The sequence below is a fragment of the Solea senegalensis genome, linkage group LG5 (genome assembly GCF_019176455.1).
Source record: "Solea senegalensis isolate Sse05_10M linkage group LG5, IFAPA_SoseM_1, whole genome shotgun sequence".
In the NCBI taxonomy this organism is placed as follows: Eukaryota; Metazoa; Chordata; class Actinopteri; order Pleuronectiformes; family Soleidae; genus Solea; species Solea senegalensis.
The window spans coordinates 12,276,684-12,292,204 of NC_058025.1; the positions used below are offsets into that span (position 1 = coordinate 12,276,684).

The following is a 15,521-nucleotide window of genomic DNA, read 5'->3' on the forward strand; positions in this document are numbered from 1 at the left end:
AATGTCACATAGACCTTACATTAAAGTGGGAGCTCAATACATTTGTTGCTTGCATGTTTTTCATGCGCTTTATCTTTTTTTTCTTTGTGTTGGCAGAGGATACATACAGCATATTGATGTCAGTTATTCATGTGATATTTTTCCACTCAACACCATTCGGCAACACCATACAAGTTTTTGCTAAGAATATGGCGTACATGGATAAATGCTAATGAATCCTGCTGACGACCTCTGCACACTTTGACAGCATGTGTGAAACATGTATTCTGTTACTTAACTGTGTTTGTGTTTCGCCGTTGTTCTTCTGTTTAGCCTTGTACAGAAGTATTATTCCTGGATATCTTTCACAACTACAGCCAGACACTGACGCCAGTATTGCTTGATATGGTTCAGAATCTTCAGGGTGAGTTAAGTGTTAATTCAAACATTATTACATGCCAAAAATACAGTCTGTTCAAATGTATCATTTAATTATTTATTTAAAAAAATTTGCAATAATTTGCCACTTTTACACCCACCTAAACTATATTGCTGTCTAATACTGCCCTGCAATAAATCCCAAGATGATAAAGGTTATAAAGTTTTGGGAGGTGTGCTGCTGGGTTTTATTGTTCTACTAAAATGTTGTTTATTTTTTTTATGTGTTATGTCTTATTTGGGAATTCTTTGTTTTTCAATGCATTTATGCGTTGCATATACTTAGTACTTTGTATTAGCTCTGTGTTTTATTGCTATAAAGTTAAAATCACCCTGTCTTGGACACATTGTTCCTTATATATCCCTCGTAACACAGAATGGGCCTCAGATCTCTGACCCTATTTCCAACTGTATTTTGTGTGGAATGGGTGACATGCCTGGTAACAACCTCCTTCACTACAATCACCCTCAAATGTTTTTCACAGAAAGGTTGTATCCATGGCAGTAACTGACGTGGTGTTGTCAGAATAATGGGTATTGATTGAACACATATGCCGTTTTCCTTCATAAACACCTGGGTGATGAACAGGAAAGCAGGTGTTTAGTACATAGCCTGCTGAGAAGTGTGTGCTTCTGCAGGAAGCGCTAACCCTAACACTGAAATTACTGATGAAATGCTGAGTTCTGTTTAATTGCCAGTGACAGTAAAATCTTTAGGATAATGATGATCATGCTCATCGGGTCAGCAGGACTTCCCCTGGTACTGCTGATGACCAGTCCCTCTTTAAAAGAGTGTGGCAACAAGCATTTTGTTATGTATAAAGTGTAAATAAAATGATCTTAATGAAAGTGGAATAGCATTGCCTAGATTATTAGACACTATTAGGGCTGCGATTGACTAAATTATTCGTCAACTTTTTTGATAATGGATTCATCTTTGAGATTTATTTTTAAAATTAATAATTAAAGCAAGTTTTCGGATTTAAAGCTTCTAAAATGTGAATATGTTCTGGTTTATTTGTTCCTGATAACAAAGAAATTATTAATCCAGAATAATTATTGCGTTTTGGGGACAAAAGAAGACATTTAACAGTCATTTGAGGTTTGGGAAACAGATGAACATTTTTCAACATTTCCTGACATATATGGACCAAACTACACATTTATTGATTGAGAAAAGAAAAAAAAAAGATTAATGAATTATGAAAATAATTGTTCGTTGCAGCCCTAGACACAAACAATGATTTAAAATATCTGAATGGGATCTGATAGGGAAATGCTTCATCCAAAAGCACTTAATGAATGTTGAAATGTGACTCATATTGCAGTTTTAGTGGTAGTTAACATCGTGCAGACCATTTACCATTTAGTCAATGGGTCCGTTAAATCCTACAGGTCCTCTGTTATCATTGGAATGATTTGAACATTAGAGGATATGCATTACAAAGCACTCTGGCTTGTTTACTTAATTAACATTGTGGAAGTATCTTTCCAGGCCCCACCAACGTGGAAGACCCCGTCCAGCTGCTAATGAAGGATGCAGGTGAGTCAAAGGCTTCATCTATTTGTTGATTCAAGAACCTCTGTCATGCCAGGAATCAAACAAATCCATTGAATAGTTTACATTATTATTAAATGTTTAGTGTGTACTCTGCCTGGCAGAGTTGCTTGTTATTGTTATTTTACCACAATCCCACAAAATGCAAAATACATGGAAACAAGGTTAACTAGGGTCAGTTTCCCCTTTTTCCCGTCTCACATCTCGCTCTCTACCTTCTTGTAGTGTTTATGACAGTTTGACAGGTCAGGGCTGGTTTTATGGCACACACAACTAAATCACAGAGTTAGGATAACCTGTTAGGGGTGGGGGAAAACTCTGATGAATCGTTTTTCTCTCCTGAAAGATTATGAATCAATGTGCAAAAATCCATCATCGGAAATAGTAATAAAAAAAAGGACTCAACTAGCAGAGTGGAAAATACAGTGTAAATGTATTAATATCTTCCGTCATAATGTTCTGGCGGACTTGCATAAAACTGTCTGCTTTAGCGTCTCTCACTCTCTGGCTGCTCCTTTCAGCAGGACAGTACTGCATGGTCTATGGGTGCCGGTCTCAGCCAGTCATTTTGTTTTTCTCTATATTTTTGTAGATGCATAAAGCAGAGTTGAAGAAATTATTGAACTTAAACGAAACAACCAAAAAAACTCATTTGGAGGCACAGCCAATTGCTGCATTGTCTCCGTCTCTCTCTCCCCCTTTGTTTTAGACAGCATGGCTCTCTCAGCCAATATTTATGTTCTTGTTTTTTTTATAGCTACCTAAACCTTTATAGAAAGATATAAGTATGTCACACTGTAAATTATGTAGTTAAACACTGTTGTTAGAGACACAATCCTATTTAGTTTCCTTGTTTCCTTGCTGAATATAATGTTCCAGTTTTTTTAATAATTTAAAGTATTTTTCCTCTCCACTGCATAATTTAAAAATAAATAAAATAAAATTAATTGTTTATGGATCATTGCCCCATATTTGTCCAAAGAAAAAGTGATTTTCTGAAAAGCTGGATGTCTGTAGAGATCTCATCAATTTACTGACAGTATTGATGATATATCAAACATTACAGAATGATGAAGCTGTGCTGTGGTTGCAGCAGCACTGGCACATAATCTGTGTTTGTGAGAGCTATAACTGTTTGAAGAGCTAGATGGGCACTAAATCATTGCAGGTTCTCTTTTACCCAAGAACATAAATGATTCAGTAATTATAATAGGACATACAATTAGAGAGCAAGGCTTCCATTTTTCTGCTTTAAAAAAGATGGTCAAGTGTTTTCCTGAGTGCACAACCCAACATTGTATGTCCAGGTTTTCTTCAGTGAGTTGTGTAATGGAATAGGTACTCCATTCTCTGTGCTATAGAGCCATTAATAAAGACATGTATTTCTGTTTTTTTAACCTTTGTCCATTTTTTGGTTGTTTCCTCAAGAGAGGGAGAAGCCGAAAAATATTTTTAGCTGGAAAATATAAAACGTGTTGTGGTACAAAATCATAAATGTATGGTCTCTGTGTAGCCATATGCTTTGTTGAGTACCTTTCTTGTTGGCATATGTATTTGTTGGTGCTGCTAAGTAATGACCATATTTGCTGCGAAACCATGACACAGGCTTTGGCTCAGTCTGCTGACAAATGCTGCTTTCTGGCAGTCAACCATGCTGCTTATGATGGTATTTTTATTGTTGCAGACATTCATGAGGTGTATGCATATTTTTATTTCCGTTGTAATGCCATCACATTGATCCTTTTTGTCCTGAGTAAATATATTTTAGTACATCATTAGCGCATTTGGAAATGCAATTAATAATGATTCTGTAGAATTGAGAGTAATTTACTCAAAGTCGTCACAAAACGAACGTTTTAATGTTCTACACCTATTTTCTGGACCATAAACCTGCACCATAAGATTAACTGTATGTCGTTCTGACTTCTTAAAGTTTCTTCTTGTGAGTTTAATATTCTCAGTGCTGTTGTGAGTATTGCGACTGGTTTATTTACCGATTTTCTGACTGTGTTTTGTCTGCAGTATACAATGCTGTAGGTCTGGCTGCCTATGAACTCTTTGATAATGTGGACTTTGACCAGTGGTTCAAGAATCAGCTTCTTGGGGAGCTTCAAGTCCGTCATCACAGGTAACGTGACATGAGCAGTTGTTTTGAAATTTCTTAGCATGATTGTTTCTTTTCCTTCTGTTTTGTTTTATATAACAAGTAACAAATGGCATGAAATACATTGGAACCATGCCATTTATAATTAAAGTTGGAAAATGTGGAAACTTCATTTGGACACTTGACAATCTAATTAGGCTTGTATTGTTATCGAAAAATTGCAGTTAAAACCCCCCCAAAAAGCAGGAAAACTAGCTGTAACCACAACAACTGCTTGTCAGGGACAGATATACACTAACTTCTTGCTGCTTGCATAAATTGTCTCAGGCTTTGGTCAAGTCCAGTCACAAAAAAACTGTGCCTTTCAGGATTCAGGTTGGGTTTAGTACAGACTCTCATGTCTTGGGTGGGATATGGACAGAGAAAACTCAAGCATCAAACTTGTATCATCCTGTGACAAGGCTCCTCTATGGCAGAATGGAAGTTTTGATTTCTTATATCTGTTTTGCAGGGTTCATGTATTTTTTTCTTACATCAATGGTGTGTGGTGGTAAATGTAATCACTCGGCTCAAAAGTAAATTTAAAAAAGGTGTTTTGTTTATACAGTGTTTCACTTGCAGGCGCCTGATGCGTTGCATAGATGACGTTCCCGTCAGCGCAAGCTGATTTGCTATTAACCTCTGTCTAGCCATTGATTTTTCATAAATAGCCAACTGATGCTTGTATTCGATGCCTGTGGCAGTTATAATCACAAGGGCTCCTTCTACTTTCACAAGCTGCAGACAAACTTGTCATAACATGAGCACTCAAGCAGACTAATAAAACTAGAAAAACCTTGTAACAGCCTGAGAGGGAAGTTGATCAAGTGGGCGACAGTCACTCGGCTGCATTAACAATAAGCAGTGAGGTGATAGATTAATAAATTTCAAAAGTGACAGGTAAGAGAGTATGGCTAGAGGCAAGGTGGTGTGCATAATAGCAAGAACACTGGCCTGCACACACAGACCCCAGACAAACGCAGACAAACACAAAATAAAAGCCCACAGCACTTCAAAACAACAGCCTTTCATTTTGTCAATGTGCAGTCCTGCTGATTTCAACGTGACTCTGTTTCCATATGGTGCAGGTGTGAAAAAACACATGCACTTTTACCCAAGGTTCCTTTTCTTTGATCTTTTTATTTTTTTGTAAATTCACTTTACAGCCACAGTAGTGTGATTCAAAGACTTAGTGAGGAAGTGAATAAAACAGATAAAGCTGCAGCTCTGAGGAGACATGATACAGTCATACATTGTTCTGCTGTTCAGAAGAGCAGTCACAGAATCACTGTGTATTATTTTAGACTTTTGCATACTGTCAGCACTGCAGCCGAGTTTGTTCATCTGCCCAACCGTAATACATAGCAGGTATAGTTCAATTATTCTGTCTCAAGATACCCTGGTAAAAGTTGCTTTACATTGTTAATATGGTCTTTTAAAAGTGTTGTAAATTGCAAATTAAATGTGTATCTTTATAAAAATCATATTAATCTTGATTAACGTCATAACGTTTGATTCTTTCTCAATCCCAATTACTTGCAATCATTTAACTGCCCAAGATGCACTGGATGTGTTGACAACAATAAAGAAATTTCAACCAGTTCAGTTTTCAGTTCAATTTTCAGTTCAGTTCAGTGTGCGGCCCCATGGTTAATGGTTGTATGCAGAATATCTTAATTGTTGATGTAGTCAGTAAAATGTCTGCCCAAATGTCTTTGATACATGATATGTGAATTTTTCCACCAAGATAATTACAATTTTGCATTTACTCAGATAACCCTTTCAACTATAATTGATTTAATTTTACTTGGGTGATAAATAAAGCAGGTTTATCAGATTTTATCAGGATGTTGTAGAGTCAGTGTGGATATTAAAACAGGAACATGTTTGATCTCCCTCAATAATCTTGTGATTTTCTCTGGCGTACGTTTGCAGACTTATATGAATGTATATTTGCTGAAGCAACTATATTATAATGATATTTTACATCCTGTCACAATTCTGAATCTGTTTACAATATCCCAGGGGAAAACGCTGGTATATCACAATGCTTTCTTCCTGTTGGATATGTTGATGGGGCGGAACAAGTCCACATTGTGTCAAGCTTTAAGCAGTTATGAGAAATGTTGAACAAATGTATACAGAGGATCACAAACTTCCTCATTATGTAGGTGTCTCTGTCGATGTATGTGATTTTTTTTTGTGCAAACCCTTAATGCAACATTTACAGTTATCGAATAATAGTGAGTAGTACTGGCCTACTTTTGTGCATGTGCAGTTTATTTTAAAAATGTATCCATATTTTTTGTGGAAACTATAGAATTAGTAAGTAATCCATGTTGAGTAGAATCATTTTGCATCCTTGTGAGATTACAAAGGATGACATATTCCACAAAGCAGAGTTGGTGCATGTTTGCTGCTCTTACCAGAGCATTTGTTTTACCTACTACTGGCTGTTGGAGCAAAATACAATGACAAGAATATGCTTGGTAACAGATAAATAATTAAAATGATTCATCCAGTTAAGTCAGTGCAGCTCAATGAACGCGGTCCATGGCTGTCTCTGGGGTTTGGAATTAAAACCTGCACCCTCCTTGCTCTCACACCTGCTGGAATTTAACTTGCCTGTTTTGCCCCTGGCTCATTATTCGTCTGTGCCAGTTAACATGCCGCTTTCGTGGGGATATGGCATTAGTTGCATTTCATTGTTTCTGAGCAGACTCATGCATATTTGCTTCTGGGTCAATTCCTTGGACTTTTTCCTTTTTTTCCTCAGTTTTGCATCTGCATATTTACCTCTGTGTGGAACTAGAAGCAAGTCTCCTCCAGCTAGGTGTCAATAAATGACAATAACATAATCTCGATCTTGAGTCTCTTGAGCAGTCATAACCTGATGAACACCTGCCTGGTATTGTGCATGTCCCACTTTTGCCAACAAAATGGCTCTAACCGATTACGGCATGGTACCACAAGTCCTGTGTGTTGTGGTTTTTGGCTATAGGTTGTGAGTTTGGGCCTTTGTCATTTTCAACCTTTTGTCCAGCACATCCCACAGATGGCTTGATTGTATTATGAGCTTGTTTTGCTCTACAAACATTTCTGAGCAATTTTTCTTATTTATTTATTTATTTCAATGTATCTCCCTGTGGGGGTGTGCTAATTGTGCTTGGTCTCCAGCAATATGTAGATTGTAAAAGTACTGATTCTAAAGATGCAGCCCCCATTGGATTTGTCAGCTTGGGTTCTGATCTAATGCTTTGCTGCCAGATCATTCCCTTTTTAGATGGACTTTTTCAGATTCCGCTGATTTCTTTCGGGCATTTACTCTAAGTGCTTAAATGGTCCTCAAATCTGGTAGAAAACTTGTAAAAAACTTGTTTCAATGAGCTTTGATGTCATTAAAAATATATATTATTGTTAAATATTGCGTGCGCGGGTTGATTTGTGAGGACCATAAATCATATAAACCATACTGAGTGAGGAGATTTTGGCTGGACCTTTCATTCATTCATTCATTCATTCATTCATTCATTCAGGGTTAAGACCTGGTTCTAGTTGTGATGGTTAAGGTATGGGAATGCATGACTATGAGGGTGTGTGTGTGAGGGAGGCAGCTCTCTCACTTAGTGCCCCACTCACCGGAGCTGATGCGCATGGAGCCTCTTTCCTGTTTTATTTAAGAATGTGGACTTTCATTTAGAGAGCATTATTGCTTCACTTCATAGTGAGTGATTTATTTTTCTTTCAAACTTGATCAAGCATATATTGTCTCTGCTCCGAAGTGTTTGTTTGCACTTAAATATACTGTTACGTGTTGTTACACTGTGGTTCAGTTTGAGTCCATCTCATACTCTGGATGCTTTTAATAGCTTGCAAACCTTAGTCTCTCAGATTTCTACTCTTGCTGGTGGATTTTCAATAGAATTGGATTTTTTCTCTCAATAGAATGCCGTAACATTGCTCAGTGATATGGTCACTGCTAGGTGTGTCTCCTTCTAAAGCCCCCTTATGGGCAATTGCTTCGTCTGATTATGATTTTTTTGAGAGCGATTACCTTTGTCATTTCATGGGATGATTTTGAGACTTGATGTTCCAACTTACAAAGATCACCCAACTTACAAAGATCTCCCTGTGTTCTGTTCTAAATTGTATGCATCAGCCATATGCAGCCATTCGCAAAGGTGTTAAACTCATTTCCAATAGGCCAGAGTGGTGTACATTATAAATATATATCAATTAGAAGTGGAGCACCAATCCAGGTTCCTCTCCAAAAACCCATGATAGCCAGCTTCTTAAGGGCAGCATGTATGGGTTTTTCCTTTCTCCATGTTACTGATAGTGGCCTTAATGTTTTTTTATTTAAGAGGGAAAAGCTACTGTTTTTGCAGTTTTAGAAGCTGCCTTTTTCAGCTTCCTTTTCAGAAAGCTATGATCTCACCTGATAGTACCAGACGAGTCTGCTCTTAGAGATGATAGAATGTCTGCTGTTGAATCCTCTGCATCAATGGCCTCAAAGTCAGTCATTGGTTGTTGGAGTTATTTTTATGGTTTGGTTGCCATTGATGTGATGTATACACATGGTCATTTTATTTGCAGAAATTGCACAATTCAAGCAAATGCAGGATCTCAGCTGAACCATAAAATCCTGTCTTAACCGTCAAACAGCCATTTGATTTTTACCAGCCAAAATGGCCTCACAGTAAAAGTTTTAAACTGCAATTTCTCTAGACAACCATAGAAAGCCATTTACACACACACATGGTCACATACACACTATTGTTTGCCATCTGCAAATCCTGAGTCATGCTGTTTAGTGTCTTCTGGCTGTTGGCCCAAACCTCACTTTCTGGCTCCCCGTGGATATGTGACAAGAAGCCAACAAGAGTCTTGCCTCTTAAACCCCCCCACCCGCTCAATTCTGTTGAGGCGGTCCTCGGACACAATTTCTGCCACAGATACAAACAAGGGCAAATGCCGAGGGACACCTCTTGCCTGCCCAACCAACTGTTGAAAAACCAACAATCAGTTCCACACCGTAGGTAAAAGTAGATTGCATTTTAATTCATATCACATACTACTCTAGCCCCAGTGGCTTTTTGGCCATTTTAGTTTTCTTACCAGGCTCTTTCCCTGTGTCTTTAGACAGTGGTATCATTGTCAGTGGACTCTTTGTCATTTTCTCACTGGTGTTCCTTTAAAGGCTTATACACATTGTATACACATTACTTATATACTCTTTTTGTGTGTGTATATATATATTTATATGTTTATATATATATGTGTATATGTATATGTATATATATATGTGTGTATATATATATATGTATATATATATGTATGTATATGTGTATATATATATATATGTATGTGTATATATGTGTATATATATATATATGTGTGTGTGTATATATACATGCATATATGTATCTCACTCATTCATCTTTACCCTTTTTTCTTTTGTTTCATTTTGTGCCTTGGGTTTTTGAGTCACCAATATCTGGTGTGAGTGTCTCTGCCTCTCTCTTTTCCGTGCAGAAATGTGCAGTGTGGGCTAAATTAAACAGTCTTAGAGGTGGATATGCATATGAGAAGGACAATCATATGGGTCTCCCCAAATTATATTGCAGTCTTCGGCTTATGCAAGCCTCTGATAGAAGTAATTTAATGTAGAGTCATAAGCAGACTCACTCCTTCATCATTCAAATAGTGGGGTGAGTTATTTCTAATAGTTTCATTAGTACAGCTACAATGTGGACATAAGATTAGAGAGACATTCATTTTCCAAATTATTACTTGAATATATATTCTTCTTCTTTCAGCTTCTCCCTTCAGGGGTCATGTATACAAATATATGCAGAAAGCCTGTTAAAGTATTTCTCTGCAACCACAACTTATTTCTCTTCTCTTCTCTTCTCTTCTCTTCTCTTCTCTTCTCTTCTCTTCTCTTCTCTTCTCTTCTCAGGTACAAGTTGATACGTCGACGAGTCATCTGGCTGATAGGACAGTGGATCTCTGTCAAGTTCAAATCCGACCTTCGCCCTTTATTGTACGAGGTCATCTTGAGCCTCATGCAGGATCCTGACTTGGTGGTAAGGCAACTCTGGGCATAAGTAGATGTATATATAGATTTCCTTTGGTAAACTACTTTTTAAAAATAATTCAGTCAAACATTTAATAACACACTGAAGGAAAAGTGGCTCTTATGCTCCAGTCTTATTCAATTTGTGTTGCATTTAGCAACTTTTCTCCACCGACTTTGTGTTTTATTTTAAAATAATTTGTAGTTAGATTTTGTGCTGGGCAGTATACTGATTCATACTGAAAACTGGTATTTATGTTATGAATTTATGTGCCAAGACTGCTATAAAAAAAGCTATGCTATGGGCTTAGCTGAAGAAGTAACTGTGGCAGTAATTGCAGGAATGATCCGTTTACTACACCACCTTAGCAGAAAACACTTTTGAGAGGACTAAGAATGTATACAGTTATGTTAACAGACACAGACTGCTGCATCGCTCCCTCTCGCTCGACCACTCGCTCAATGCACGCACACATACACACTCACACTCCACTGCGCCTCTCTCCCTTGCTGGAGCACTCGCTCATGCTTAAAAAATAAAAAAATACAGCTGTATAGCCATCTCTGCAACACACCCATTAGCATTTATTTGCACGTTATTTCTTTCTTGTATTGTCTCTGATTATTCAAGATTATCTCGTTATTAGCACGCCACCTTTCGGAACAACTGGGTTGCATCATTGTGTACCTAATTAGCTTCTTCCTGAATAATTTATCCTTCTGTCACAAACTTTTCGATGTTTGTTTATTTGTATTCCTTATTTGTATTAGATGTGGTACTCGCATAATATGATTATAATGCAATTAAGGCTATGATATAATTAAGATAATAATATACATAGGGTGATGCCTACACATACACCATGCTCTGATTATACTAATGCGATATAAATAACATTTGTTCAGCTCTCTGAAATTAATTGTGGTTTCCCCATCTATGACACACGATCAGGGTTTGGGGCTTTAATTTAATAAAGAATGAGAGAAATGAAGAGAAGCACATGTGTTTACAATGTGTAGCACCCTACACTTGTTGGCCCAAACAAGTGCCTTCCAACATTTTCTAACCGCAAAGTCAATTCCTTTGTTTTGCTGGTGTATGGTTCCTTTGCATTTTCTCATCTTAAATTGCATGGGTTGTTCCCTAAGTTACTAAATTTCAAGTTTTTTTTATCTCATCTAGATGTAAATAACGGTATGTAAGAAGCTGAGATTCAGAACTCTTATTATCATAAACCCAAATGTCATCCGTGCATGACAAAAACAAAAGAATTACCTGTGAAATTATTTAACTGGTTATTTCTTTGCATGTTTATTAGCAGTGGGCATACATTCGACATATGTCCTGGGGATATGATTTTGTTTATTTTATTCCATTTAGTTAATTTTTTAGATAACAGTATACATCTTTTAGGTCTTCCATTTCACATATCCCCAAGTGAATGCAAATGGACACAGATATTATCTTCTGCTCTAAATAGGAAATTGCCTTAAGGTTTATATGGCAACTGATTCATCTCGTCTTTTTTCCAGCTACTCCAGACAAGCTTGCATTAGCTATTCACTAATCATTTTGTGTTTTTTTTTTTTTTTCTTTATCAATTCCCCGAGCCAATTAATGCCTTGGAGTAGAAAGAAATATTGAACATATACTTTTAATTGACCAATGGGACAAATACTCTTGTCAATCAGCCCAATTGGTTATCAATATTTCTTTGTAGGTTTGTGATCCTTGTTGAGATGGACACTGAATCACTCACAATAACGGTTGAGAGTGATATTTAAATTTCTGCACTTTGTTTAAAGGAGTAAAGGTGTAGTAATAGATGAGAGAGAGCCTCATATTTGCTCCAATGAGGTAGGCTTCATCACTTAGGCTTGGAACAGCTTTGCTTTTGTGTGAAATGCCAGATATACTGTATGATAACTGATGAGTAGAGTGGCTGAAGCAATCTCTTGGGTTATGTAGCCTTATTATAAATTTGAATACACTTTCTATAGAAGTTTATCGAGATGAGTAGTGTGCGTTTCACCTTTGGGATGTGTAGATAAAATATAACATTGCACACTGGGAGTTTTTTTTAAAATTATCTATGCATGCATAAAGACACATACAATGTCAAACAAGAAACAACCAAGAAACAACCGACTTTTTCAAGATACAGACTGTATCTTGAAAAAGTCTTTTTTTCCTTTTGTCACAAAGGTTAGTTTTTCCATGGCTAAAAGGTTGGATAAGAAGCTTTTAAACTAGTGTCCAGTGGCTGGTGCCTCAGTGCTCTTTAAAGTGGTCGTGATGCACTGTTGGAAGTGAGCATAATCATTGACATTATGCACCAAATTGAAGATCAAAGATGCCTGTTGCTTACAGCTTACCATTGTGCCTGTTTTTCTCTCTAAAACATTTCCACTGCTTTCTAACTGCTGCATTTGCATTTGTCTTTGCTGTTTACTTGCACATACTAAAGCCTAAAAATAATCTTGGCTGCAAGTTTCAGCTCCTTATGTTTTCAGGCCATTTGCAGTCCCAGTGGGAGGTAATGATGTTTTTTAGACTTTGCTGTTGAGTCAGCTTTGATGACATCAAACTCTGACATTTTAGTCAACAGTTTGTCCCATTTCTGCTCACTTTTCCTCGACTCCATGAAGGATCTGAAGCATTTCTAATATGGATTTGTGCCTCTAAATTATAATCCTATTATGTTTGTGGTGACTTTACAGAAAAGAAAGTCTACCTGAGTAATGTTTTTTAGCCACAAATTATGACTGGATCAATACCAAGAGAGAACATCACAAGCAGGATTAAACTGTAATGGAATCAGAACTTTTACCTGTCGTTGGTATGCTCATCTTGTGGATAAAAGGCAGGTATCTTTAAGTCAGGGTAGGATTTTGCATCTCTTTTACCTTGAAAGTATTCTACAGTGGTTTTCTGTCTTTTTTAAAATGTGAAATTACTGAACAATTATTGTATGATGTCATTCACAATGACAAGAAATAACATGTTATATCTGTCTGAATGCATTGGCAGTATGGCACCCTTTTAAGAGTATGTAATGTAAATGTATTTTCTTTAAAGAAAATATATGCTTCATCTGCAGATCTTATAGCTACATTAATGTCACTAACTTCCTTGGTAATGTCACAATATCAAGTCGCTGTTGTTGATATAAAGGGCATTTAACTTCAAAAGCATTTGTGAGTGCTTTGACTTGGATATTTTTTATGCAAATGCAAATTTTTTGGCATCAGGTGTACATTTGTTTTTGTAGTATCCCCCTCCAAGAGCACCTGTTGTTTGATGGACACCAGCGGCGCTCCTGCCAACTCTCCCCTTACTGTTCATAGTCCGCCACAAAAGGTACCAATGTCTTTGTGTAAAGCTACAAAGAAATAATTTTGCCGCACATCCTGTGTGGCAGTGACAAGAGGTGATTATTTTTTTGTGGGAGGCTTAAAAGGTTGCTGCTTATTCAAATTGGTCAGTTCAAAACAGAAAATGCAGCAGCTTGGTATGTGTGATCCTACTATTGATTTGATGCCCAAACATGCACAGTGCAAAAAAAAAAAAACGTATCGAAAACCTGAGGATACCTTTGGACTTCAAGTGAACGGATTACTGAGAACTGGCATTAATAAAACAAAATGTATCGAGCATGAAGTGAGACTTCGCCCACGTCATTGGAATATGCTTTGAGAGTCTGTCACAAATATGGACATATAAATGATATATGAACTGAAAACTAAAATATTTATTTTTATGCTGTCCTCCAAAAAGAAGAAAGTCTTGGATTTGTTATTTTTATTGATGTGAAAACATGCACAGAGTAAACAAGGACTCACACACTGTAACTTCTAGTAGAAATACTTGGGATGATTCAGGGTGGGAATAAATGGGGAAAGATAAGCTTATGGCAAGTCCATGATTCAGCACACAGAAGAATATAGACCTGCTTTATTAGAATGTTTACTATAATCATGGAAATAAAAGCACACACTTGAAACCAAGGTGAAAACGCACAGCAGAATACCTGACAGAATCTTTTGAAAAAGCATTGGAATTACATTGTAAACACTAGTTAAATGGAATGAGGACAGTAGCTGTGTTTAGTAATATACTGAAAGCTCTATGGATGAAACTTTTACAGACATACACGGCGTCACTTTCACAAATGCCTTTGCCTTTTGTACTTAAAATATGTTGTGAAATTTTAGAGAACAAAGTCTGACTGTAAATGAGTCCTTATTCCCTTGCTTACCTCTTCACTCATTTTCCTTCTTGAAACTTCTTTTCCACTACCTGATGACTTTCTCCCTGGTGGACAGTGCCACCTCCATAACTTTACCACTGCCAGTTTACAGTGCTGGAGTCTGTAAGATCACAGGGGATGCTCCATTTCATAACAATAGACAGCCTGTATTTTACTAGAGGGACACGCAGTGTTATGAAAAGCTTTTGTTATTCTGAGAGCTGGTTGTTGTGGTCTTTTATGTGCTTCCATTAAAGGACGATGCACTTTTTTTTTGCTTGCTTTCAAAGCTGAATGTGCAGCCTATATGAAGAGGAACTTAAGATGCCTAATTACCGTTTTACAATAAATGTATGGTTTTCTTTTCTTTTTCCTCATAAAGGTGCGGATTGAGACGGCTACAACCCTGAAGCTCAATATCCTTACTGTACTTACAGGTAGGGATACTGTGATGCAGATACCATTATCAAGCAGATACCATGTCTTTTTTCATCGTACTCGCAAAGCATTTGGTACGGCAGTGTTCCCCCTACATTCATTATCAGAATTTTCTACTGTCTTTGATATCGGCTAGCCAAGTGTTTCGACTGCCATTCATTTTGTGGCAGCACTAGTTTAATTCAGTTTGTTATGTTTGTATAGTGTGTTTCGAGGTCCCTTCTCTCATCACCCCTTCCCTTCCTACTCCACACACACACACACACACACACACACACACACACACACACACACACACACACACACACACACACACACACACACACACACACACACACACACACACACACACACACAGCTGCTGCACAGAGTGATGGAGAGCGTAGCAGTAAAGGGCGAATTTGGTCTGTTACATGTAATAAAAGCTTATCCAAACTGAAGGTGGACAAACATCAACCCCAGCATGAAAACCATACACCCTGCTGCGGCTACTGCAGGAGAGGCTGCATCCCTGAATAGCACTGCTGTGGGGATATTTAGTTGTACTTTTATGCAAATATTGCTTTGGCCAGTCTGAGCTGCCAGAGAGGAAATACTCTTGCTAGCTCTACAGCAGGGAATTAGGCAAGGTTTGGT

General features: G+C 37.3%; 1 protein-coding gene across 1 annotated transcript in view; it reads left to right on the forward strand.

Annotated features, from left to right (window-relative positions):
* The window catches only part of ipo11 (importin 11), an 87,364-nt gene that overhangs the window by 28,401 nt on the left and 43,442 nt on the right, over positions 1-15,521 (forward strand). Inside the window, exons 13-17 of the mRNA XM_044026533.1 lie at positions 313-403; positions 1,913-1,960; positions 3,998-4,103; positions 10,081-10,207; positions 14,830-14,863. Coding sequence (XP_043882468.1) covers positions 313-403; positions 1,913-1,960; positions 3,998-4,103; positions 10,081-10,207; positions 14,830-14,863 — 406 coding nt within the window. The remainder of the gene's footprint in view (positions 1-312; positions 404-1,912; positions 1,961-3,997; positions 4,104-10,080; positions 10,208-14,829; positions 14,864-15,521) is intronic.